The sequence below is a fragment of the Melitaea cinxia genome, chromosome 11 (assembly GCF_905220565.1).
Source record: "Melitaea cinxia chromosome 11, ilMelCinx1.1, whole genome shotgun sequence".
Classification (NCBI taxonomy): Eukaryota; Metazoa; Arthropoda; class Insecta; order Lepidoptera; family Nymphalidae; genus Melitaea; species Melitaea cinxia.
Window position 1 is genome coordinate 2,384,472 of NC_059404.1, and position 25,628 is coordinate 2,410,099.

Genomic DNA, 25,628 nt, shown 5'->3' on the forward strand with positions numbered 1-25,628 from the left:
ATCTTAATAAATTTAGTGTTAGATCGACTTTCATTGGGTTTGGTTTCCCTCATAACCTTCCCTCACATGTCGTCTCTCACTCAACCATAGACTGTTCCATACAGTTTTTTGGTCCTTCGAGGATTCATACAGAGAATGCAGCCTTGCTGTTGACAAGATTCATAGAGTGTTTGATCGACTTTCATTGGGTTTGGTTTCCCTCATAACCTTCCCTCACATGTCGTCTCTCACTCAACCATAGACTGTACCATACAAGTACTTTTAAATGAAAGTATCTTTTTACAATATTTACATTCCCCTTTTTTTTGCAATTTCATCCACAGTAAAATAATTCCACATTTGTCCTTCTTGTGGAATTTTAATTATTACACTAAAATACTATGACAAAATTAATTAAACAACTAAATATTTAAAAATATAAACAACTTAATTAAAAAAGGTACAAAAATAATAACAGGAGATAAGTACAAAAGGCGGCCTTATCGCTAATGAGTGATCTCTTCCAGGCAACCTTCGGGCAGAGGAAATGGTATATATGTAGATGGTTTAGGTGTAGAGTTTTATCTAAATACATACAATATATTTAGACAAATAATGTAAAAAATAAATAAATAAAGTATATGTACGTACATGGCATATATAAATGGAAAGTTGTAATAGACATACATAAACGTATATATGTAGTTAATGAATTATTGTGATAAGATTCAAAGTAAGCACAGGAGATAATATGTGACTAGATAGAAGGATTAAAATTAAAGGAAATAATGTTTTACTGACTTCTTGAAAATTGGAAGGGATTCAGAGCGTCGCAGTCGCGGGTAGAAAGTAGTGGAGTGGGGAGGAATTTCAAGAAGTAAACTAGGTATCATCGGAGCAAGTGCTTCGCTCTTGAGACTCGCTGAGATACTTAAAACGTTCACGTAGGTAAGAAGGAGTAGCAGGATTAAATAGTATGCAATATAACAAAGTATGTGAGTATTCCTGCGAAGGTGAATTGGGAGCCACTTGAGTTTTTTGCGAAAATCAGAATGCGATCATATTTGCGTAGTGCAAATATGAAACGGATACATAAATTCTGAATGCACTCAAGCTTATTAAGTTGCTCCTCAGTAATGTCAAGATAAGTAGGATCGGCATAATCAAGCATAGGTAAGAGAATGCTATGTGCAAGTGCAATTTTGGTGGAAGTAGGAAGAAAATTTTGCAACCTGCGAAGTGATCCTACAACTGAATAAACTTTCCGACTTTATGAGATTTTGATCCAATATAACACCCATTGGAATTTCAACGCCATCAAAAATTAAAGGAGGTAGTTGTGATTTATTATTGTGAGAAATAAATTTAGAGCTTGCTATTATAATTGCTTGCGTTTTCCCTGGATTGACTGTTAAACCAAAGGATTTACTCCAATTAGCAACTCGTAATAAATCACTCTCACCACACCACAAACGCGTCGACCATACTGATTACGGACTATTTAACCGTTTAACGAAATGAAATAAATAAGTCTAACGTGTAGTCTAAAGTGTACTACGTGTCTATAGTGACGGTGATATACGTGTATTATCACCCCCCCCAGATGTAATAAATACCTCGGAGCTGTCTAATTTAGCGGCATATTCACGTAAGAGATCCAAATCAACGCCACCAAAATTGCGCTGCAGAAGAATTCTTGACTTAGCTTTTGGGAGTCTGACTTTATAGGAAAGAAATATGAGATTGTGGTAAGAAAACTCTACGGCTATGTACTAACCATGCTTTTTAACATGGTTAGGGAAGAAGACAAGTATTAAATCAAGGAGTGTGAAAGAACATTTAGGAAAGGAGTGAGTGGCATTCAGGGGGGGGGGGGGTGCATGTTAGTGGAATTAACAAAAGAGCGACTCGCGGGGCTCCAATACTGTGTGACTATATTGAGGAATGAAAACCTCTAAATATTTTCAAAGGGTGTGAAATAGTAAACAGTAGATGATGGGTTATAATACACACCTAAAAGGATGTGATATTCAATGTCAGACTTCTTCTTTTTTTTGTAATATATATACGTGCCCTTTTTTTTGTAATATATATAAGAGATGTTTCAAAACTAATCAATAATAAAAAAAAAAAAAATATTATGCTGTAATATTCTGGAAAGTTGTGGTACTTTCCCTGTTGAGCAGCTTAAAAATTTCATGTAAGATTTTATATAATTTGCTTAGTAACCAAGCTTTTGTAAAGCTCTAATTTTATACTCAAAAATTATATCAGTTACCTTACCTTAAAGCCAAACCAATCGGAGCAGGGCATTGAGCCTTAGCAGTAGCCGAAGTGAGTCCATATTCAGCGAGGGTCTTCTCATCTTCCATTAGCTGGCTGTCCTTGTTGAAAAGCATCTGACTTGGTGGTGGTACTTTGAGGATTCCTGAACGATAACGTAACATACATTATTTGCGAGTTTGAATAATAGCACATGAAAAAGTTTGTGTAATCTGAGGAACAGATGGATTTTTAAAAGACCTACAGTGTTTTATAAAGAAAATCTATTTATTAAGTTATAGACAGTACTGGAATCAGGGTAAATAAAATTTTTTATATGTAAATAAATTTCTTGATTATGAATATATGAAATACTAGTTTTGTCCCATGGTTTCATGTATGTCAAATTGATTAAAAACATATTAAAATATTATATAGCCTACAACCTTTCCCGGTAAATGGACTATCCAACATAAAAAAAATTTCTCAATTCGAAACAGTATCTCCTGAGATTAACACATTCAAAAATACACTTCAGCTTTATAATATTAGTATAGATGAATATTGATGAGAAGACAGGTCAGTGCACCTGTGACACAACTGAGGCATAGAGAAATATATAAACAAATATATTTATTTATTTAAATTATAGCTGGTAGCAGAGCATAAAGTGAAAATTATCCAATAATATAATTATATAACATAATTCATGGTTACCAACCGCCTGCCCAGCGTGGTGACTATAGTCAACGCACATGAGTTCATGCCATTTTTGGCGTGAATTTGTGGAGGCCTATGTCTAGCAGTGAACTGCAATAGGCTGAAGTGATGTGGTGATGATGAATACAAATAATTATAAATGAAACCAGCAAAAACAACAATGACAATTCAAATAACGAATAATATTTTATTATAATCAATTAAATTAACTTACAAGATCAACATGGAAAACAACCTGATGATTATTAAAAGAACTTAAAGAACAACCAACCTATTTAACATTTCAATAATATTGTTAATAAACATAAAAAGGCTAAACTTAATTTATTTTCTTTGCTTAAAGTATATATATTGGTGACAATAAAGAACGTGAAAAATATTAATTTGGTTTTAGTGGAAATTGGACAGGTTTGTGTTATCTTTGCTACTATTTATTACTCATGTGTATGTAAATTTACAAAGTACAAGTTAAGACAAAATTTTAACATGTTTATAGTCATTATGGCAATTTGTAGTTTATAAGTGCGAATATAACTATTGGAGATTATATGCAATCCCTAATCCCTAATAATATTACAAATGTGAACGTAAGTTTGTTTGTGACGCTTTCACGCAATAACTACTAAACCGATTATCGTAAAACTTTTTACACATATTCTTGGAGGTATTAGAAGTAGCATACAAGATACTTTTTATAAAAATAAAAAAAATAAACAATGCGAGTGAAGCCGCTGGTATAAGCTAGTAAGTAAATAAATAAATACATCTTTACTGTCATTATTATTGAATTTTTGTTACTTCTATTAACTTGTATTATATCTATATTAGTTTTCATATTATTCAAGTTAAAAAAAAATTGATGTGGTCAGTAATATATACATATAATAAGAGAAATAACAATCAACTAATTCTTATTGCATACAACTAATTACTAGTTATTATTACATTGAACTACAAGTAATTAACTGTATTTCGTTACCTAATTTTGTCAATAGTATTATCACCTATAATTAAGACATTCTTACTTTTTTTATTGTACTATTTATGTAATTGTAATGTGATTTCTTTTCAATATCTAATAAAAAAAATAAAAGTAAAATGAAAAAGTACCACTAATAAATAATTATAAATTAGTAATTTAATTTTGAAAGCTCATAATAAAAAAGTAAATTATTAAAATTGCCTTAACTGCATGGTGTTTTTCACTTTGTTATAATAGTGTATACTTTGTTTAATTATGTTAAAATATTAATCAAATAATATGATATGCCTTATTATTTATTGTGCTACCATCCTTTTGTGTATTAGTACCCAAGAAAGTCACTTTCGGTTCTAAAACATATATCTCAATGATAATTTTATCTGTGCTGGTTATTGACCTCCAAAAAAATTTTTAAGACAATTGTTTTCGAGTGAGGTTTTTTTTCTTTTTCAATTTCGATAACAAGGTTCTTTTTTCAGTGAGGATTTTAAAAACACAGTTATATGTGCACTGAGCCGTCAGACATTGTCTTGAAACTATTAATAGATTATCCAAATATCGTGTAAATTACTCTCACCTTCAATCATTTTCTTCAATTCTAAAACAGTTGTCGTGTCCTTGGCGTCCGTAAAGATGGTCAATTTTTTTCGCCTAATCATTAAAAAGACATCCTAAAAACAAAATTTTATTTGAGGTTACACATTTTAATGCTTGAGTTTATACTCCTGATTCTACATATACTACAACATTTAAAATATTTTTAGTTGCATAAATATCTTACCATTATGACAATATTATTAAAAACTATAAAGTATTTATTTTATTTATATAAAAACGCTTCAAGGCGTACGAAGCGCAATTAAATATTGAATTGACAACTAAGAACTGCACACTGCACAGACTACAAAAAAAGACGTTTTTCTACGATGATGACTAATCGTAACATAGTCTGGAAATGTGAACTGCGTTAATGAACTCAGATTTATCTAGTGAATTATCTAGTCAACACTTATATTTAAAGAGTTATTTTATAAAAATTATGGAATTTATTAATTTATATTGTTTATAAATTAAAAGTGTCGAATATATTTTGCAAAATTGAATGCAGCAATGATCAAATGTCATTCGGCGTCGTAGGTGCGTTCAGATACCTAATATTTTCTGTTCTTGTACTCAAATTAGATATAAAACTATATCAGCTTAAAATATTCAGGAATTTATTTATGTATTTAATTGATTCAGTTCTTGTAAAATATTGATTTTTTTCCTCCCTATTTTATGTAGCTTTTCAACATGTGTATTAAGATATTTTGTGAAAATACGTCGACAAAAAGTGCTGTGAATTTTTGAGGAACATTTGAAGTTTTGAAGTTGATAGAATTTTCGTATTTCCTATATAAAGATTTGATAATAATACATTATGAGTTTAAATTAACTTTCGTGATACGAAATCTATTGCTATTTTTTAAAGTAGTAATAAAATTTAGAAATGCGAGGAAAATCGTAAAATCAAAAATAATTAGATAACCTCATAATTATCTTTAACACAATGAATTCTAAAGTTTGCGTTAATTGTTTTAATAAAAAGTCTGTTAATCAGACGGACAATCGTCTGGTTACCGAAAGTTGTGGTCATGTAAAGTGTATGGATTGCTTACTTCACGAAAAATCCGGTTGTCTAGCTTGTTTGAGGAATGAAAGTAAAGCAGAGATTGTTTTGAAAAATGAAAACAAGGATACCGCGCCGGTCGCAACTAATGAAGAGCCCATTGAAGCTGAAACTGTCAATAAAGAAGATGAGAATGGTCTAGAAAGTATATTTATTAAAAAACTAGAGTATGAGCATATTCAAGTTGAAATGGGTATGATAATGTTACCATAAATCCATAAAGATAGTACTGTCATTAAATTAAATTTTAGTGGTTGTATTATAAAATTTAATGATATTGCAAATCTTAATTCTAAACTTTTTTTCTAGTCTGTTGGCATAGTTGGCAGAAACTCTGCTATCAGCTTTCTCCTCCAGAATTGTTGTTCAGTTCCTATATCAATTCTGGGTTTAATCATTGGTTTAATCATTACATCAGTTGGCTGTTGCTGCTGCTTTAAGACCTTAGTAACAGTATAATTAATTTGCTTAAAATATTTTGTTCAAGCTGAAAAGCTAAAATATTAACATGATATAATTTCACCATATTAACATTGACATATGTGATTAAATAATACATATTTCAGACTTCTAGTAGGAAATATACATCCATATATAAAAATTTATAATTTGAACAATGAACCTAAAACTAAAAACCTTAAAAAAATAAATGTGTAATAGAATAACTAAAATATATTATTAGAAGGAGTCCCTTTAGGCAAGGTTCGAAGATACTGGCAGCGTTCCCTTTTGAATAGTTAGACTAATTCTTTGTCCGAGGTAGCTGCCAGCTCTTTTTGCTATCTCACCATTAATGCCTAATACTAATTAATACATTTGACTTATAGAAATGTTTCATTTTTGTGTTCTGCCTCTAATTACTCATTGTCTTTTACTTTTTTATATGTTATATAATGTAGTTAACATTGATAAATAATAAATGAGTAAGTTTATTTAGTTTTTAAATAACACTGCATACTGAATAACTTGCCAAAGACTGTTTCTAAAATAACAACTAAGATAACTTAATGCCTGTGCTCTGGGTGATAAGTGGCTGATATAAATACATTTTGTTTTTGTGAAAATATGTTTGTATAAACTATATTCATATGGATGGTGTAAATATTACTGAATGAATCATATGCCCAAGCCACAGAGCAGAAAGCACAGTAAACACTGCAACATGCTAATAAGATGTTATAGGAATTTTCAAGTTCCCAAATTAAAAACTTTATAATGATTTTTCTAATGCCCGGTTTACCAGCTAGAAATTAAATATATTATAATGTGAAACTCAAAATATATTAAAATTGTTTCTAGATGGTGATAAAAAATGTTACACTTGTACGGTTTGTAAGAAAAAGTTTCACTCTCGAAGTCAAGTGTGTTATCATGCTTATTGCAATGGACAGAAGAAGCCTCATCACTGCCAAATTTGTAAACAGGTATAATTGGTATTGTTTACATGTATATAAAATGGTAGGGAAATATTATCCACCACATCTTAATGGAGCAATTTTAAAGAAAATTGTGCAAAAATTTGAATTGTTAATATTTATTGAATTTTTTACACTAGTATCATAATTTTTTGTTTTTGATATCTGGACATTTTCTGTCTTGGTATTTTTACGCTTTCTAACTGGCTGCTATGCCACGTCCAATGTCCAAATGTCTGTAAGAAGTCACTATTTAAATTTATTATTCTATTTTATTTATTTGTATTTGGAAAACAAACGGTGCAATAACACTATAGTAAGAAATATAACAACGTAGCACATATACCAGTCAAGTTTCCACTAACAAAGTTAATAGTAAATAGATTGCCTTTGTATATTGATGCTATTTTAATACTATTTATTATTGTAGTTTGGGATATAACAAGAAATATAATACTATTGTGTTATATTGTTATTATTATAATTTCAGAGTTTCACATCACTCTCCCACTACAAGTATCACATGCGTGTCCACAATCAAGAACGATCATTCACATGTGACTTGTGTAGCGCTGCCTTCTATCAAATGTCGAAGCTAAAACGACATAGACTCAAACACACCAGTGAGTGATATTCTTATGAGAAAATTAATTTTGTAATTGTCTTTTGAACAAGACCTCCTGAATTGTATATTTTTTTTTTTATACAACAAGATCAGCAAACAAGCAAAAGCTCACCATTAGGTGAGCATCATGGTAAGCGTTTACTGTAGCCTGTAGAGCCTGTGACACTATAAGCGTCGCAAACGCGTTGCGGACTCCTTACCTTCCCAAGGAGCTCTGGTCGCCTTACTCACCTATGGAACGCACCCCGCTTGAAAGCAGTATTTTATAGCTGGAATCTTCTATGAAGTCGAGATACGTCGACAGTTGGGCTGTTCCAGATTTTCATTAAGATATTTCCTCCTGTGCCCTACCTCAGTTAATATGATAATATGTTTTTAGAAGAGAAGAAGTATGGGTGTAGTGAGTGTGGCAAGGCTTTCAACAATCAATCATCGTTGCGGAAGCACATTTTAACACACTCGCGCGAGCGGCCCTACGAGTGCGCCGCATGTGGTCGTCGCTTCCGGGACGGCTCCAACTACAAGAAGCACGTCGACAAACACAGTGAGTGATGATTCAACTATGTTGTAAGAGCAACAACAACGTACTCAAACACCAACCTTGATGGATTCATAGGATGATGACAGTATGTGGATCGTTTTAGTGAACTTTAGAACAACAATAAGGCCCTGGCGTTAACTCCTCATTATGATAAACTACTATTATTATTATTACTATTATAATACTATTATTATTATTATTATTATGATAAACTACGGTCACCAACCCGCCTGCCCAGCGTGGTGACTATGGGCAACACAACTGAGTTCACGCCATTTTTTGCGCGAACTTGTGGAGGCCTACGTCCAGCAGTGGACTACGATCGGCTGAAGTGATGTATTGAGTGAATGTAGATTTAAAAAAAAAAACTAATTTTCAGAGAAACGGTGCCTGACATGCGGCGAGGAGCTGCGCGATGGCTGCGCTCACCGCTGCAGTGGGAGTGGTGGCGGGCTCGGGGCGGGGGCGCGCGCGCACGCCTGCCCGCGCTGCAGGAAGGCCTTCCACTCGCGCAAGGACATGCGCCGCCACGCCGCCATACACTCCGGTGAGCCCACACCGCTGCACTCGCTGTCTGTTACATCTCGCACACCCACGCCTGCCCGCGCTGCAGGAAGGCCTTCCACTCGCGCAAGGACATGCGCCGCCACGCCGCCATACACTCCGGTGAGCCCACACCGCTGCACTCGCTGTCTGTTACATCTCGCACACCCACGCCTGCCCGCGCTGCAGGAAGGCCTTCCACTCGCGCAAGGACATGCGCCGCCACGCCGCCATACACTCCGGTGAGCCCACACCGCTGCACTCGCTGTCTGTTACATCTCGCACACCCACGCCTGCCCGCGCTGCAGGAAGGCCTTCCACTCGCGCAAGGACATGCGCCGCCACGCCGCCATACACTCCGGTGAGCCCACACCGCTGCACTCGCTGTCTGTTACATCTCGCACACCCACGCCTGCCCGCGCTGCAGGAAGGCCTTCCACTCGCGCAAGGACATGCGCCGCCACGCCGCCATACACTCCGGTGAGCCCACACCGCTGCACTCGCTGTCTGTTACATCTCGCACACCCACGCCTGCCCGCGCTGCAGGAAGGCCTTCCACTCGCGCAAGGACATGCGCCGCCACGCCGCCATACACTCCGGTGAGCCCACACCGCTGCACTCGCTGTCTGTTACATCTCGCACACCCACGCCTGCCCGCGCTGCAGGAAGGCCTTCCACTCGCGCAAGGACATGCGCCGCCACGCCGCCATACACTCCGGTGAGCCCACACCGCTGCACTCGCTGTCTGTTACATCTCGCACACCCACGCCTGCCCGCGCTGCAGGAAGGCCTTCCACTCGCGCAAGGACATGCGCCGCCACGCCGCCATACACTCCGGTGAGCCCACACCGCTGCACTCGCTGTCTGTTACATCTCGCACACCCACGCCTGCCCGCGCTGCAGGAAGGCCTTCCACTCGCGCAAGGACATGCGCCGCCACGCCGCCATACACTCCGGTGAGCCCACACCGCTGCACTCGCTGTCTGTTACATCTCGCACACCCACGCCTGCCCGCGCTGCAGGAAGGCCTTCCACTCGCGCAAGGACATGCGCCGCCACGCCGCCATACACTCCGGTGAGCCCACACCGCTGCACTCGCTGTCTGTTACATCTCGCACACCCACGCCTGCCCGCGCTGCAGGAAGGCCTTCCACTCGCGCAAGGACATGCGCCGCCACGCCGCCATACACTCCGGTGAGCCCACACCGCTGCACTCGCTGTCTGTTACATCTCGCACACCCACGCCTGCCCGCGCTGCAGGAAGGCCTTCCACTCGCGCAAGGACATGCGCCGCCACGCCGCCATACACTCCGGTGAGCCCACACCGCTGCACTCGCTGTCTGTTACATCTCGCACACCCACGCCTGCCCGCGCTGCAGGAAGGCCTTCCACTCGCGCAAGGACATGCGCCGCCACGCCGCCATACACTCCGGTGAGCCCACACCGCTGCACTCGCTGTCTGTTACATCTCGCACACCCACGCCTGCCCGCGCTGCAGGAAGGCCTTCCACTCGCGCAAGGACATGCGCCGCCACGCCGCCATACACTCCGGTGAGCCCACACCGCTGCACTCGCTGTCTGTTACATCTCGCACACCCACGCCTGCCCGCGCTGCAGGAAGGCCTTCCACTCGCGCAAGGACATGCGCCGCCACGCCGCCATACACTCCGGTGAGCCCACACCGCTGCACTCGCTGTCTGTTACATCTCGCACACCCACGCCTGCCCGCGCTGCAGGAAGGCCTTCCACTCGCGCAAGGACATGCGCCGCCACGCCGCCATACACTCCGGTGAGCCCACACCGCTGCACTCGCTGTCTGTTACATCTCGCACACCCACGCCTGCCCGCGCTGCAGGAAGGCCTTCCACTCGCGCAAGGACTTTCTTCTTCTTTTCGTTTCTTTTTAGTAAAAGATTGTTCGTATTTCCTCTATGTAGAAAAAAAAATAAATAAAGAACTAACTCCAAACGTAATATGTTAACTTTGTTCTAGATTCGAAGCCATTCCGCTGTAAAGCTTGTCCAGAAGAACGTCGTTTCCGACGAAAAGATAACCTTGAACGCCATATTCGTAACGCTCATCCTGACTGCTCGCCCACAGCCGCCCTAGAGTGCGATCTAGGAGCCCTGCAGAGCGTAGCCCGCGACGCTCTCACCCCACCCGAAGATGACCTTTCTCCCGTCACTCATCACGTGCGATCTCCCGATTATGACAAGACAGAGAAGACCAGGCTGGAGATACTGAACCCGCTGCCTCCTCTGCCGCAAGAAGTCATTCGTCAGCACATGGATAAACCGGTATCCCCTGACGCCAGTGTTAAAAAGAGTGGCAGTGAAAGTGTAGTGGATAAGAAGTCGATTATCGAAGCGAATATAGCGCGACAAAGTGTCATAGTTGAGAAGCGGAATGCTGATGGCGATAAAAAATTATCGAGTCCGGAAAATGAGTATGTTCACAAGATCCGCAAAGCAATAATACCCTTACCTCCGATAGATCAGGAGAAGTTCCGTAGTGTCCAGAGAGGGCTGTTACCGGACAGTGTGTCTGCAGCTCCGTCGATTAAGAATATGGAGATTTACAAGAAGATATTGTACGAGAAGATAGATAAGGACACAACTGAGGTGATACAGAATCCGAAAATGCATTGGAGGCGGAAAATGGAACAAGATATTAATTAGTATGTGTTTTTTTTAATTAACTTTAAGAAGTATTAAAATAGAAAATATGTATTTAAAATACACACTTGAAGGTGTGAATATTTTACTATATTTTAAAGTGATTTTTGTTACTGTAAGCTAACCCTATACTAGATGCAAAAATTGTAGGTGACAGAAATTAAAAAAAAAAATCTGGAAGACATGTAAATGTATATTCGAAAAAGCATTTAGATGCAATGTGATTGCTTTTTCCTGTCAATTATTATTACTCATTGGTCTATTCACTATACAAGGAGGAAGGTAAGGTAACCTCCCTCTGCCTTTTCTTGCTACGATCATGCTACCAACGAAAATCAGATGGACTTATAATATATTTTTTCTAACAATATTATTCCTTTACAGATTAATTTGAAAAGCAAAGGCTGATAATGGATGGCAAAGCGATCCGGACTGGTAATATTTTGTAATATTTTATGTAACTTACTACTACACGTAATATGTATATAATTTTTATTTCAATTGTCAAGTCAAAGCTTTGGTTGAAATTTTAAACAGGGTTGGAAATTAATTGAATTATGTAATTGTATATTGTAAGAGACGTAAGATTCCTCGAGGGTAATTTAATAAATTTTTAATATTATCTTTGTAAAATGTTAAGCCTCTACTTATTGTAAAAAAAGGTGAATCAAAATAATTTAACATGTATACATTTTTTTAAACTGCTCATTCTTTAGAATTTTCTTTTGAACACAGTCGTCTGTTCACGGTGAGCAACTTGATGCTTGTGTATAGCTAACAGTTGGCTGATATAGCAATATTTTTTTCTTCTTCGATAAAACATAATAATAATGAATAATACTTATAGTCTTATATATAAATAAATACATATTATCACACCCAGACTTTGGGCGGGAATCGAACCCACAACCCACGCGGAAGAAAGCAGGGCACTGCAAACTGCATAAACGGACTAGTCAAAAGAAATATATCAAGTGATGGTACAATTGTACATGGATATAAGTGAAAGGCATTAAATTAAACCACATTTAATACTAATATTATTAACAGGTAAAATTTGTAAAAAAAAAAGTATGGACAGAAAATAGGTATATATTTCCACTTTACTACACAAGCCTGTAGAGCTAAAAATGAATGCAAAACTATGTCCCTGGTAGGTAAACCACATTATAGCATTTTGTGCCAAAAATGTGTTAAAAATTATAATGTTATATATGAGCAATATTTTTGCGTTATTGTTGCGTTTTGATCTAAACTCGAAATATATAATATAAAAATGGGCGTGGGCAGCGTCATATTATATATATTTTTTAATTTATATAACTAAGACAGCAAACAAGCGTACGGCTCACATTACCGTAGCTTATTAACGTCTGCAACACCAGCGTATCGCAAGCGCGTTGCCGACCCTACCCCCAATTCCCCCCAGGAGCTCTGGTCACTCTCACCAACCGGAACACAACACTGCTTGAAAGCAGTATTATTTAGCTGTGATCTTCTGTAAGGTCGAGGTACCCCAGTCGGGCTGCTCCACTTTTTGAGCAGGAAATTTTCTGTTGTGCCCTACCTCAGTTAAGTTCAAATTTTTCTAAGCAATATATAATAAAAAAAATCAGACTAATAGATACAATATTAAAGTAATAAAGTAAACACAAACTACTCCTTTGTGCTTTAATTTCCTATTTTTTTTTTTTTGTAGACTATTTTTTATTTGTAACATGTGGTTTGATTTAATGCATTTTGCTTAGTTCAGTATATGTTCCATATTACCTGAACAGAATGCGGTTACTTAACCATTATGTAAAAAAAAGTGTCGTATTAATGAGGAATGTTAATAAACAATACATAAGCAGTAGATTCATCAAGTCGTAAAAGTACTAGATTGTCATTTTATTAGTGTTCTTTACAATTCTTGTTGTATTCGGTGTTGCCCTATGTAAGGTAGTGTGTTTGCTCAGTTATATAAAAAGGTTAAAGCAACTAAACTTTTTTTTTTAATTTGAACGTAGTTCGCTTGATAACGGCTCCTGGTGTTTCTCGGCTAAATGTAAAAAAAGTTGACATGTATTAAACAAATACGCATATCTTTATTATTGATAAGACATATATATTGTTTAATAAATGAAGTGTTGTGAATGAATAAACAATGAGACTAAAATTTATTTTCGTCAAAAATTATTATTTTATTAGTTAAAATTATAAATTATAATATCCGAGTGATTGCGATACGTGCCTCTAAGTCATTCGAATGAAGCTAGGTTACGGTATAGAGTTTTGATACTTGAGTAAGTTTACTTAGTTGTTAAGCGCGTCAAAGACGCTATACTAATGATAGATCAAGATTAATTAATCTCTTTACGATCATTCATTTGATGTTTAGAAGCGTTATCCGGCTCGAAGGACCGAAATTAAATGATCTCAAATAAATAAATATGAAACTAATGATTTGGGACAACTGGCTTTTGAAAATGTTTTATGTTAAATTGAATGTATTTACAATGATATTTTTGGATACTAATTATTTAATTGATTTCGTCAAATTGGCTGTTATTTAGAGGATATGTAGTTGTTGCAGTATTGTATGGTGAAATATTGTAACCAAAAATATGTTGAACTTTACCAATACAATGTTACCATAGTTTATTAGCAATTTTGTATATTGCCAATGGTTTTAAGACTGCAATTGAAATAATCTAAATAAAAATGTGATTTATCGCAATGAACTTTGGTCTGCCAAAAAATTGTGATAATCTTTGAGAATGGGTTGATTTTGAGTTTGTAGCTACAGCACAATACGATTTTATCGATCATAGTTACATATTGTCTTGAGCGTTGCTGTACGCAAAAAAGGTTCGTTTAGACAGAGTGTTTCGTTAGACATAAACTAACCGTTTTATGAATATAGCTAACCGACTTTAATTTTGAATATTGAACTGTTATTCCGTCATCAAAAAGATTTTATACTAATTGAACTAAAAAAGGTGATCTGTTTGGTTTAATTGATAAAAACGTTATTTATAATTATATATTTTTTGTTTTCGATAAACAAGCCCTTACTTAATAAATTGTCCATCGATAATGAATCTGTAATGTGCAGTAGCTCTTAGCGTTGATGTGGCCAGGATTTAGTTTGTTTTTTAAAAGTTAGCATCCTTTTTACGTAGTATGTTTATAATATATCGCTCAGTTATCAAGAAATGGCACTTCATACTACTCACGAAATTGCATATTATGAACGATCTACTTAGAAATTGTATTTAGAAACTGTCAACTGGTATTCGAGTCAGTGACGCAGCGAGCTTAACTCGCGCCTCGAGCACAATAACTTTAGCCCCCCCCCCCCCCATTCGAAACCATATAATATGTCCATCAATTTTTTGTTTTGTGGCTCATTTGGCGCCTCTTTGTGAGTAGCACCCGGGGCATGAAACCTCCACCTTGCCCCCTCGCTATGCCACTGATACGAATAGATAAAAATCACGATAAAATAGTCAACATAAAGCATTTTCTATCTCTGTTACGCTCTTAAGCTCGAACGTGAGTAAAAGAGACGATACGATTTTTCGTAATGCATGCCCAGTGCGAAAAATCAAGTAATTAATTTTGCGTGTATTTACACCACACAAACTCAATGTGTGAATGTGTGCTATGCGCTAGCTTAACTTACCTGTACTATTTCATGTACTTAGGCACTGATCTATTTTAGCTACATTGGTTGCCTGGATTTAATAATTTTAGTTTATGTTGTCTGAGCGAGACCTCTGTACCTGGCTACGCCTAGCTCTTAGGAAGTAGCGTCGACTGATACTGATCTCTAACATATTGATCTCATCAATAATTTTTTAATAAGCCACTTTTAACGAGAGAATCATAGAATGTATTTTCTATTTACATCACATGCTTACACCATATTATAACGCATTTACAATCAGTCAAAAGATAAACTAACCAGTAAGATTTCATATTGTTATTACTGATTTTGTGTAATTTTCATCCTATACCTACAGTAATTGTAAACAACCTGTACGCAATAATTTTATACGAATAAATGATTTTTGAGAAGATGGTGTTTATTTTTTACTGGGTCCCCAAAAAAATTGTAAATTGCATCTATCCTGTATTACATCTCAGAAATAAGATTAAAATGTTGCTTAGATTAAAATCTTACTTTGTCGAGAGAAATAATTGCGTTTGTTCGCAAATGAAAGAAAAACCGACTTCAATTACATCGACGAGTAATACAGATATCCCCTTACCAAAAAAAAAAGAATTATCAACATCGGTACATCCAGTAGAAAGTTATGCGGTATAATACAACGTAGGTCGACGAAAAAAGCGTCAAGTAAAAACGCATTATTAGATATAGCTCGAAAAGTAGTTGTTAGATCTCAAATAAATTTAAATGGGACCAATTGGCACACACCACCTTTCGATTAAAAGAAAATTTGTCGAAATCGCTCCACTCAGTCAAAAGTTCTGATGTAACATACATTAAAAAAAATACAGTCGAATTGAGAACCTCCTCCTTTTTTGGAAGTCGGTTAAAAAATATTTGGAAAATTCCAAACTCCACGCCTCCAAGCACTCCTTTATAACTTTTATTTGCAGCTTATACCTATTAGCGCCCTCCAGTAGTTTTTGATCGAGCATGCAACGAAAATAAGTTGGATTAGTTGATTTAGATCTTGCACAGATGGCTCTGATTGTATAGTATTATAATAGAAACTTAAAAATATATGTTGTAAAAATCGAAGAATTTTTTAACCTTCATATTGAATAGGCTTAGTTATTAATTTCCTGACATAATAAAAAACAGCATATTTTTATTATGGTTCTTGCGTTATATTACTATCATCCATTCACTTCCAAAACGTTGACGATAATATTCAAAAATATTTTTTTTTTCGATTCTTTTTACTATGATAGTATTCAAAAGTTACTTCAAATGATATTTAATTTATAGTTTGAGATATATTCTGTATAAAAGAGTATAGTTTATAGTATATTACTGCATTGTTATAAATATATAGAGGTTTAAGTTTAAACGCTTCCCGTATTTTTCATTTTATGAGAGTAAAAGACAGCTTCCTTCGGATGAGTTCAATGTTCTGATTTAATTTTATATATTTTGTCCGTAATTATATAATGACCAAAAAACTTAATATCCATGTACTAAAACGAGGGAGAAATTTGGTAAACTCGGAACAACGCTCAGAAGTAACATGATGCTGAAAAAACCTCGGCTGGAAAACTTTAACTAAATAAACATTTATTATGGAACAGTAGATATTCTATATGACGTCAATAGTTGTAATAATTTAAAATGTATTACCACTCGTCATAGCCAACGTAATAATTGGGCTCTCGCCAGTTTCGCTAACCGCTCCATAAGAACTGCGCAGAGACGAACTTTTATAAAGATTTATTTTTATTTTAGACACTTATTTTTTTCCTAATCTGGACTTACTATATAAAGGTTTTTAATTTGTTTGATAGCTATTTATATTTCATAATTTTAATTACCCAAGAATGTCTGTTTATTGCCGAAGATTCAGAGAACTTATGAAAGACAGGAAGTAAAGTAATGATCACGGGTAAAAACAAGGAGTCTGCTACCGGCCATATGAGATTGTTATGATGAAGAGTAAAATATTCTATTAAGATTTCTTTTTCTGCATCATAATATTAAAATCATCGAAATGCCACCCTGTAAACAAACGTATGAAAAACCAATCAATGCAAAGTTACGTATAGGAATACGTTTTTGGTTCAGTGTCAATGCTACTCAGTAACAACAAATATATTAATTTCACACACTATTGATTTCAATTGTATAAAAGTTTAAGAAAAAAAAGTTTAGTTAAACTTAAGACTTTTACGGTACTGATATATTTATTTTTAACATGGAAGAAATAGTTGAAGAGGTAACCGAATTGTACAAGCAAGGAGACTGGAAAACGATAGTTAAAAAATTCAGAACACATCCAAACAGAAATAAGGTGCTTTGGGTCTTTCCAACGGAAGAAAATTTTAAATTTATCGGGAATTGTATGGTGAAATTACACTGCGAAGCTATAGTAAGTGTCGGTTGCGGTAGTGGTCTCCTCGAATGGATGATCACGGAAGCTACTGGTGAGTTTGGTTCAAATATTATCCAAAGAACGGCTTTATTATGAATGTCCTTGTGTCTTTAAAATTATACACATACCATAAACATCGAGAACATAAATGTTTCGGTATGACCTGCATGAACATTAAAAATGTCTGCTGGGATATAAATAAAAAAAGTTGTACATGTATTTACCTTCTGCTACTATTTTCCCTGGAATAGCTTTGTATAGTGTCTTCATATTGTTTATGTGCATTATGCTAATTATAAAAAAATTTGATCACTATAAATACATCATCATCATCATCATCATCACTTCAGCCTATCGCAGTCCACTGTTGGACATAGGCCTCCACAAGTTCGCGCCAAAAAATGGCGTAAACTCATGTGTGTTGCCCATAGTCACCACGCTGGCAGGCGGGTTGGTGGCCGCAGGGCTGGTTTTGTCGCACCGAAGACGCTGCCATCCGTCTTCGGCCTGTATATTTCAAAGCCAGCAGTTGGATGTTTATGCCGCCATTGGTCAGATTTTTAAGTTCCAAGGTGGTAGTGTAACTGTGTTATCCCTTAGTCGCCTCTTACGATATCCACGGGAAGAGAGGGGGTGGCTATATTCTTTAATGCCGTAGCCATACAGCTTATATATATGCTATAAATACAATAAACATAAAACTACATGATTACATACTACAAACGTAAAATTTTAACTCTAATGGTTGTAATATTTTTCAGGTTACCCTATATCAGGTATAGAAGTTGACGGCGCTTGGTGGCATTGTAAATATGCTCCTCCAACTTTCATTCCTCTTCTTTTAACAAACCAAAAGTTGGATAAAGAAATAGTCACATTGTTAGGAAATTGTCATCGAACTGCTCTACTGTTCTGTTATTTTAATAATGGACCAGCATTTAAAGAATATTTGGATAAATTTTCTGGCAATGTACTAATAATAATTGGACCAGGTGATGGCAAAAGTGTTCACACAGATCCAAGACCTTTTGGAGATGTTCCTGACCAATGGATCTTACATGAATCGCAAGAAGTGGAAAGTACTAAAGATTATATTGCTGTGTATTATAGGAAATAATCATGAAACCATCAGCAAGTGTTATTTTGTGACTGTATTTTTGAGAGTTATATCACGATTTTGATTTTACACGTTGTTATATTAAACGTCTCGCAGTAGAACAGCGTCGTGGAATATGCTCCAAACTTCTCTTAAATGCACAAATAGGCCTATGCTCAGCAGAGGGATATCACAGGCTGAATCGTATATGTCTGTGGAGATTATAATAAATATATAATTGAGGCACTTAGATGATTTGTCCGATTTAAAATTAGACAAAAAAAGGCTACAGAAATAGATCGCTGATTCACGTGAGACTTTTGAAAATTAAAAAACCCAATTGGTGAATTTGATGTAATGCAGAATATAGGTTTTTTTCTAATGTAAAAGTGGTCAAGGTGTGCATTTAAAGTGAGCAATGACAATGACGCTTGCATAAGTGCCATAAATTCGGGAATATAAAATGACCAAAAACAAACATGGAAATGTTAATGAGACAAATATATTGTAACAAATAATAAACAGTCTTTTATTTGTTTCATTAGAGTATACATCTTATATCTATTCATTATAGCTTAATTTTTCATTAACTCAATATTCTTTACATTTATTTTATTTGTCGACGGTCGAACAGAGTTCATCATTGGGTCTTTATTCCCTTGAATGAAATTCTGCGTGTCGTTTGTTTCAACAGAAACAACATCAACATTATCTTTAGAATTTACGATAGGCATCTCGGAGACCATTCTATTAATTTCATTAACGGGTACTTCAGCAGGCATATTATTTGTGGAAACGTCATTTTCTAAAAAGTGAAAATCGTTATGCATTAAATACAAAGATTCAAGGGAGAAGTTCATATCAAAGCGTGGCAATAACTTATTGTCGTCAGAGTTGTCATCTATTTCTATCACGTCATTTTGCTGATTAGTAACTTCTGGCAAAACTACCGTCGAAAGATCCAGATGAGCCGGATATTGCTCTGGAATGATATTGTCTATCATATATTGATCTATAATAGGCGGATTTGTAGCTGTGTTGTTAAGACTTATGTTGTAAAATGCGTCCGATTTAACTTCATTTTTAATTTCACTCATGTTTTTGTGAATATCTTCTAGCGGAGGAGAGGCTTTGTATTCTCTGCTTATACTTTGATTATTTAGAAGATTCGCGTTACACATTCTTTCCAAACTGGGCGATTGTGTGTTCTGTTTGATCGTAGCTTCTAATTTTATGTAGCTCGGATCATTCGATTGTATTTTTTGCGTCGGCGGTAGCATTGTCATTGTATTGACGTTCATTTGTTGGGGGAAAGAAAATATTTGCGGATTATCATTCATTTCATTGTCAACAGGCGTGGTCGCGGTGTCTCCCATCATGTTGTTTTGAGGATAGGTCATTATGTTGTTCGGAGACTCGCTTAGCGATGGTTCCGGCTGCAGTTGCATGAATTGCGTTGTTATTAAATTATTAAATGTAACTGGACCTCCTAAACCGTATCGCTCGCTGTCTTCTAGGCGTTTAAACGCCATTTTCTGTTGTGAATGAAACATGTTTTCTTGGTCTGGCCCTTTTAGTATTAAATTACTTTTTACAGATATTTTAGGTTTTTTTCGAGGCAGTCCATCAAGTTCAGTTGATATGTTTATCGGGGAGTGACTCGATGATGGAATGGGAAGTATATGCATTTGATTTATAATTGGACCGTTGATTTTATTAATAGGTACTGAAATTTTATCGACAGGTTTTAAGGTTATGTTATTTCGGACCGATATTGGTGCGGGAGGCAGTCGTATTGGGAAATTACTCATTATGTTACCTGCCATGCTACTATTTATAGGCGAATGACTAGACGCTAGAGAATTTACACTGTTGCTCTGTAATATACTCTGATCGATTGAAACAGTTGAATTTAGGAAATGGAGATTTGATTGACTGGAATCATAGGAAATTTGTAAAGGATGCTGCGCGTTGTATTGGTGCCTCTCCTGTATGTTGAAGCCTTCAGAAATAAGGCAATCTGAATTATTGTCCTCTTTGCTCAGGTCTGTCACGACTTCCGTGTTAAAATTAGTTTGTTGAATGTCATTTGATGTACTTGTACAGTAATTTTTCGGATATTCTTGAGGCATAGTTTCAGGTAGACTGTCACAATCGTATACTTCTATAGGTATAGTATTAACGGTCTTCGGGCTTGCTTCTTTCGACTGTTCATTGGCTACATTCTGTATTTCACTGGGTTTGTCCGAACTTTCGCTTGGAATAGTCCAGCTTGGTTTGCTTACTTTCACTCCCTTAGACATTTCGATTAGCAAATTTATACCTTCTTTATCTCTGTGTGTAGTTAAATGGACGTGATATTTGTCTTTATTAACAGACTTAAATGGACAATAAGGGCAACAGTGAACATCGTCTGACTTTACGTTTGGGTGTTTAGAAATCATGTGAGACGCGAACATCGTTGATTGTATGGCAGTGTATGGACAATATTTGCATTTGTAGACACTTTCTTTTGAATGTTGCTTTTTGTGGCGACGTAATGCATTGTGATCCCCTGTACAATAACTGCATTGATCGCAAGCATATGGCTTATCGCCTGAAAATAAAAAGGACGTATACATAAGAATGCAAAGTTAGAAAAGTGAAGGTTATTTTTCAGTAAAAAATAGTCTTTTTAACAGTGTTACACCTTTAAGCTAGGAAACTTGAGGTTTTCTGTCTAAGGAACGAAAGTATTGGTGCACATCGCGATAGACTGTATCTAAATGTCTTTAGTGTTTGCGTTTCAGTTCTATTTTTTTTTTAATATATAGACTAGCGCTTGACTGCGATCTCACCTAATAGCAAGTGAAGATGCAGCCTAAGGTGGTGCGCGCTTGCCTAGAAGATGCCTATTCATTCTTGATTTAAAGATACCCAAGTTATAGTTTGTTGGAAAAACGGAAGCCGGAAGGGCATTCCAAATTTTCTATAGGGAATTAACTAGGCACGTTCTTAAGAGCCATTTCACAATTTTACGCTCTGCAAGCTTAGGTAAATTTGGTCGCATCGCGCGAGTCGTACGAGCCGCGCGATCTTTGTGCTAGTAAGTATAGTGTGACAACCAAAAGACCATCTTGACCATTTTCTAATGTATAATAAAAATTAATAACTATGGTATAAAATGTTTTTTACATAATTAATTTGTTAAAAATTTCAAGTATGTTATATAACAACAGTCAATAAATTTAAAATAAAAATAAAAAATCAATTTTATGAAACAATTTTTTTTTAAATTGATTTAGTTTTTTCAGTTTACGAATGAATGTAATATTTATGATATGAATAAAATAGCATTTTATGACGTCGACACCGACAAACATATTAATTAACAAATAACAAGACAAACAGATTGAAATGCCTATTTGTATTGATAATGTGAGAAAAGAAAATTAAATTATACATTTGTTTACAGAAATTATCATTATATTATTTTACAGTCATTTTCGTAATATGTTTATTTTATTTATATTTTATTATGAAAGTATCAAATGCGGTTTATCCGCTATAATAACAGGCGCTTGGCGCGTGTGAGCGAAAAAGACGGCTGCGCAGAATTTGGCATGGACCTTACCTCTAAGAGCGCTAGCGCTCGACTGATTTACTGGGCTTGATGCGTGGTAATATATACATCTTTTTATTATTTAATATAAAATTTATTAAAAATTATTACATCTTTTAATTTTTTTTTTTTTGTATTCCTTAATGATGTAAGTTTACTTTGATGAAGATAGTTCGTTAAAATTTCTTAGTTTTCTAAGAAAAATATCGCTTTTAAAATTGTACTTATTTGGAAAATATTCGTAACTTTAATTTTTTTTATCGATTAATAGAGATACAAATGGAATAAAAATCTGCGATAGTGCTCAACAAAATTATATTCCACATATTACGATATTTTTAAAAATGGTTTCAACGTAGAGGTTATTGAAAAGTAGGACTTCAAAGTATACATTGCGACCGTTTACCCAGGGAGGAGGCTGATGAAAAGTTAATAATTTTATACACATAATATAAATCAAAATTCTGATCTGACTATCGACTACAACAAAGGTTGCTCTATTATATTTCAAGAATATAAATTACATTATTGCGTCCAACACTGAGATTAACGACGTCAAAATATTACAATTTCGCGGATTGTTACCGATTTTTGTGAAATGGCTCTTAAGATTCCTTCATATAACTTTTACAAGCGACACAAATATTTGCTATAGTCTAGACGTTTGTGCTTATGTGTTCTGTATGTTTTCTAACTTTCAAAAAATTTGAAGGTTCTCAATTTTAGTGTATATTTTTTTTATGTAAGTATAACTTTGTAAATTAAAGGATTTTTTTATTTATTTACGAGCAAACTCAATTACAAAGACTATTCTAGTACATACCAGTATGTGATCTTAAATGTAATTTCAGTTCCTCCTTTCTAGCTGCTGTATAATCGCAATTGCAGCATTTGAAAGGTTTTAATCTCTCATGTACCGCGGCTACGTGATTCCTTAGTTGGCGTTCATTTGAGAACTCGCGCTGACAAATGTGGCATTGAGCACGAGTTTCATCGCGTTTGTGGGTCATACGATGTTTTGATAGTTGATTTGAGTTTTTAAACTTTTTCGTACATATCAGACCTGTGAAAAAATAACTCGTAAAATGAGTAACTTGTTAAAAATGTTATACTATAAATTTCTTTCAGATTATTCAGCTAAAGCTTTCATTTTTTTTGTAATTTTTTAAATATTACAGACTTTTTTTATAAATAGGGTTGGTTTGGAAGAAATGGCTATATAGCCATAGCTCCACCTATTGTACTTCTGTCTGTAACTTTCTTATGTTTAATGTGTAGCATGCGCTTGTGGTGTATAATAAATAAAGTACAATTAAATATAATAGCGATAAAATTATAAAACTTGTGTGAAATTTCTACAAAGTTTTGTTTATTTCTTTTAAAAGGAGTTTATTTACGTTTTTGTCATAGATATAAATATAATAATAAATGCTTCACACTCAATAATATAATAAAAAAATATGACATATTTTTTTAATTTTCCATAGATTTTCATGTTTAAAAAATAGAGACAAAGAATTCTTAAAAAGTATTATTTTTATCTGAATGTATATCGACTATCCAACTCTTTTCTGTCACCTAATAATTATTTTAGAAAAGATAAATAAATGTATGTTTTATATATCAGAGTTAAGTTGGTATGCCTAAAATTAGTTGAGCCCTTACATGTATATTCCTTTAATTTGTCGTGACATCTCATATGTATGTTTACTAGCCTATATCTCTTGTATGTTTTATAGCCACATATGTTACAGGTTGGCAGCTCCAAATCTATTGTATGTATTTTCCATAGATGTGTATGAAGCTGCTGCACTGTTAGAAATAGTTTTGAACACTCGGGACACTGTAATTGGTTATTTTGATGGCATTTCCTATGATATGAGAGATTATTAGCGTCTTTTAGACGTACATGGCAATTTGAGACTGAGCAACGGGTACCATTTTTTTCAGGGTCTACTTCTAACGTTTTTCTCTTTTTAAATGTATGAGGGTATGGCATTAAATTTATTCCGTTCTCCTGTTGTTGTGAGGTTGTGTCATTCTTTGCCTGTGGAGATAGTAAATTATTATCTACAGATGATGGCAGTCTAGGTTGTATGGATGATATAAGGTCTGGTGTTACACTGGACATTTGAATTAAGTTACGGGTTGTATCTGAGGATCCAGCATTTGAAACATTGACATACTGAGTTGATACATCGTTTGTATACACTATATTGATACTGGCTTCCTGAATTACTTCTTTCGGGTCAATTCTTTCAAAGTTAGGAGTACTCATTTTGTTTAGTTCATCCACAGATATAAATGCAACACCTTTTGGTAGTTGTTCGTTATTAGCATTTACTATATCAGGCACTATTTCAATGACTTGAGGAATTTTGACTTCTATGTCTTGTTGTTGTTGGATGGCTGCTTCATTTTTGTTAGTTTCCTTTTTTAATTTTGCATTTTTAAGCGCGATTTGAACTAGACTCTTCACCATCTTTTTAACGTCTTTGATACCCATTTTGTGATGATTACGTAAATGAGTTCTGAGCGTCTCTTCTGTGTCGAAAACACTCGAACAACCTGGACAGGGTATCTGGATGTTGTCTGCTAACCCATTACGTTTGGCTAAGTCTGGATGAGCCGTGAATAAATGAAACTTTATATCATCTTCAGCTAGAGCCATGTAAGGACACGCCTCACATTTAAAAAAGGCTGTCGACCCAACAGATTTCTCCTCGTACGACATCACCTTTTCCTTTGATAAAGATGGTTTTATTTCCTCGTTTGCCGATGCATTCTGAGTTGTTATTCGGTTTAAGTTCATAATGTAGCATTGAGAAGACATGGCTTGATGCCTAAAATATAGTTTTATAAGTTCATCATGATTTCATTTATAAAAAAAAAAACAAATTATTATACAAACTGTAAATGCATCAACAAAGATATTTGATAGTTGACATTAACACTTGACACTTGACAGTATTGTGTCAAAATTGTAAACATATTTTTGGGTACATAGACCAAGAAGGTTATATGTACCTATAAGTTTCTTGACATAGACTTTTGGATTATTATTCTCTTAGATAGATAGATACTCTTTATTGTACACAACAACGATCAACACAATAACATTTTACAAATAAAAAAAAAAACAGTGTACAAAGGCGGTCTTATCGCTAGAGTAGCGATCTCTTCCAGACAACCTTTGGGCATATAGGACACAGCGTAGTGAATAAGCGGTAGGGAAGTGTACACATTCTCATTATCTCATATTCTCTTATTTCTATCTATACATATACAGTAATACCCCGACTTACGCTACCTCGACTTACGCGAATTCTGAGTTACGCGATTTAATTTTCTCGTCTATTCGTTTTTTGTTTAACTCCCCCCACCCGCATTATTATTCGTTCAGTTTACAACAGGCACAGACGTGTAGTGCGGAATCGGCG

General features: G+C 35.5%; 4 protein-coding genes across 4 annotated transcripts in view; 2 read left to right on the forward strand and 2 right to left on the reverse strand.

Moving 5' to 3' along the window:
• LOC123657810 (elongin-B) overlaps window positions 1–4,852 on the reverse strand; it is an 11,148-nt gene extending 6,296 nt beyond the window's left edge. The window contains exons 1-3 of the mRNA XM_045593321.1: window positions 4,725–4,852; window positions 4,521–4,614; window positions 2,263–2,407 (exon numbers count right to left, since the gene is read on the reverse strand). Coding sequence (XP_045449277.1) covers window positions 2,263–2,407; window positions 4,521–4,614; window positions 4,725–4,727 — 242 coding nt within the window. The 5' untranslated portion in view covers window positions 4,728–4,852. The remainder of the gene's footprint in view (window positions 1–2,262; window positions 2,408–4,520; window positions 4,615–4,724) is intronic.
• Window positions 4,853–5,492: 640 nt separating this feature from the next.
• LOC123657988 (zinc finger protein 582-like) lies at window positions 5,493–11,414 on the forward strand. The gene is made up of 6 exons (XM_045593467.1): window positions 5,493–5,805; window positions 6,912–7,036; window positions 7,518–7,650; window positions 8,032–8,200; window positions 8,637–8,740; window positions 10,729–11,414. The coding sequence occupies exons 1-6, from the start codon at window positions 5,493–5,495 to the stop codon at window positions 11,412–11,414; spliced, it is 1,530 nt and encodes a 509-aa protein (XP_045449423.1).
• Window positions 11,415–17,167: 5,753 nt separating this feature from the next.
• LOC123657826 lies at window positions 17,168–19,109 on the forward strand. Its single transcript, XM_045593336.1, has 2 exons — window positions 17,168–17,543; window positions 18,253–19,109. The coding sequence occupies exons 1-2, from the start codon at window positions 17,315–17,317 to the stop codon at window positions 18,606–18,608; spliced, it is 585 nt and encodes a 194-aa protein (XP_045449292.1). The 5' UTR covers window positions 17,168–17,314; the 3' UTR covers window positions 18,609–19,109.
• Window positions 19,093–25,154, reverse strand: LOC123657825. Its single transcript, XM_045593335.1, has 4 exons — window positions 25,100–25,154; window positions 23,854–25,031; window positions 23,012–23,251; window positions 19,093–21,183 (listed from the first exon to the last, which is right to left on the reverse strand). The coding sequence occupies exons 1-4, from the start codon at window positions 25,108–25,110 to the stop codon at window positions 19,163–19,165; spliced, it is 3,450 nt and encodes a 1,149-aa protein (XP_045449291.1). The 5' UTR covers window positions 25,111–25,154; the 3' UTR covers window positions 19,093–19,162.
• Window positions 25,155–25,628: the final 474 nt, after the last annotated feature.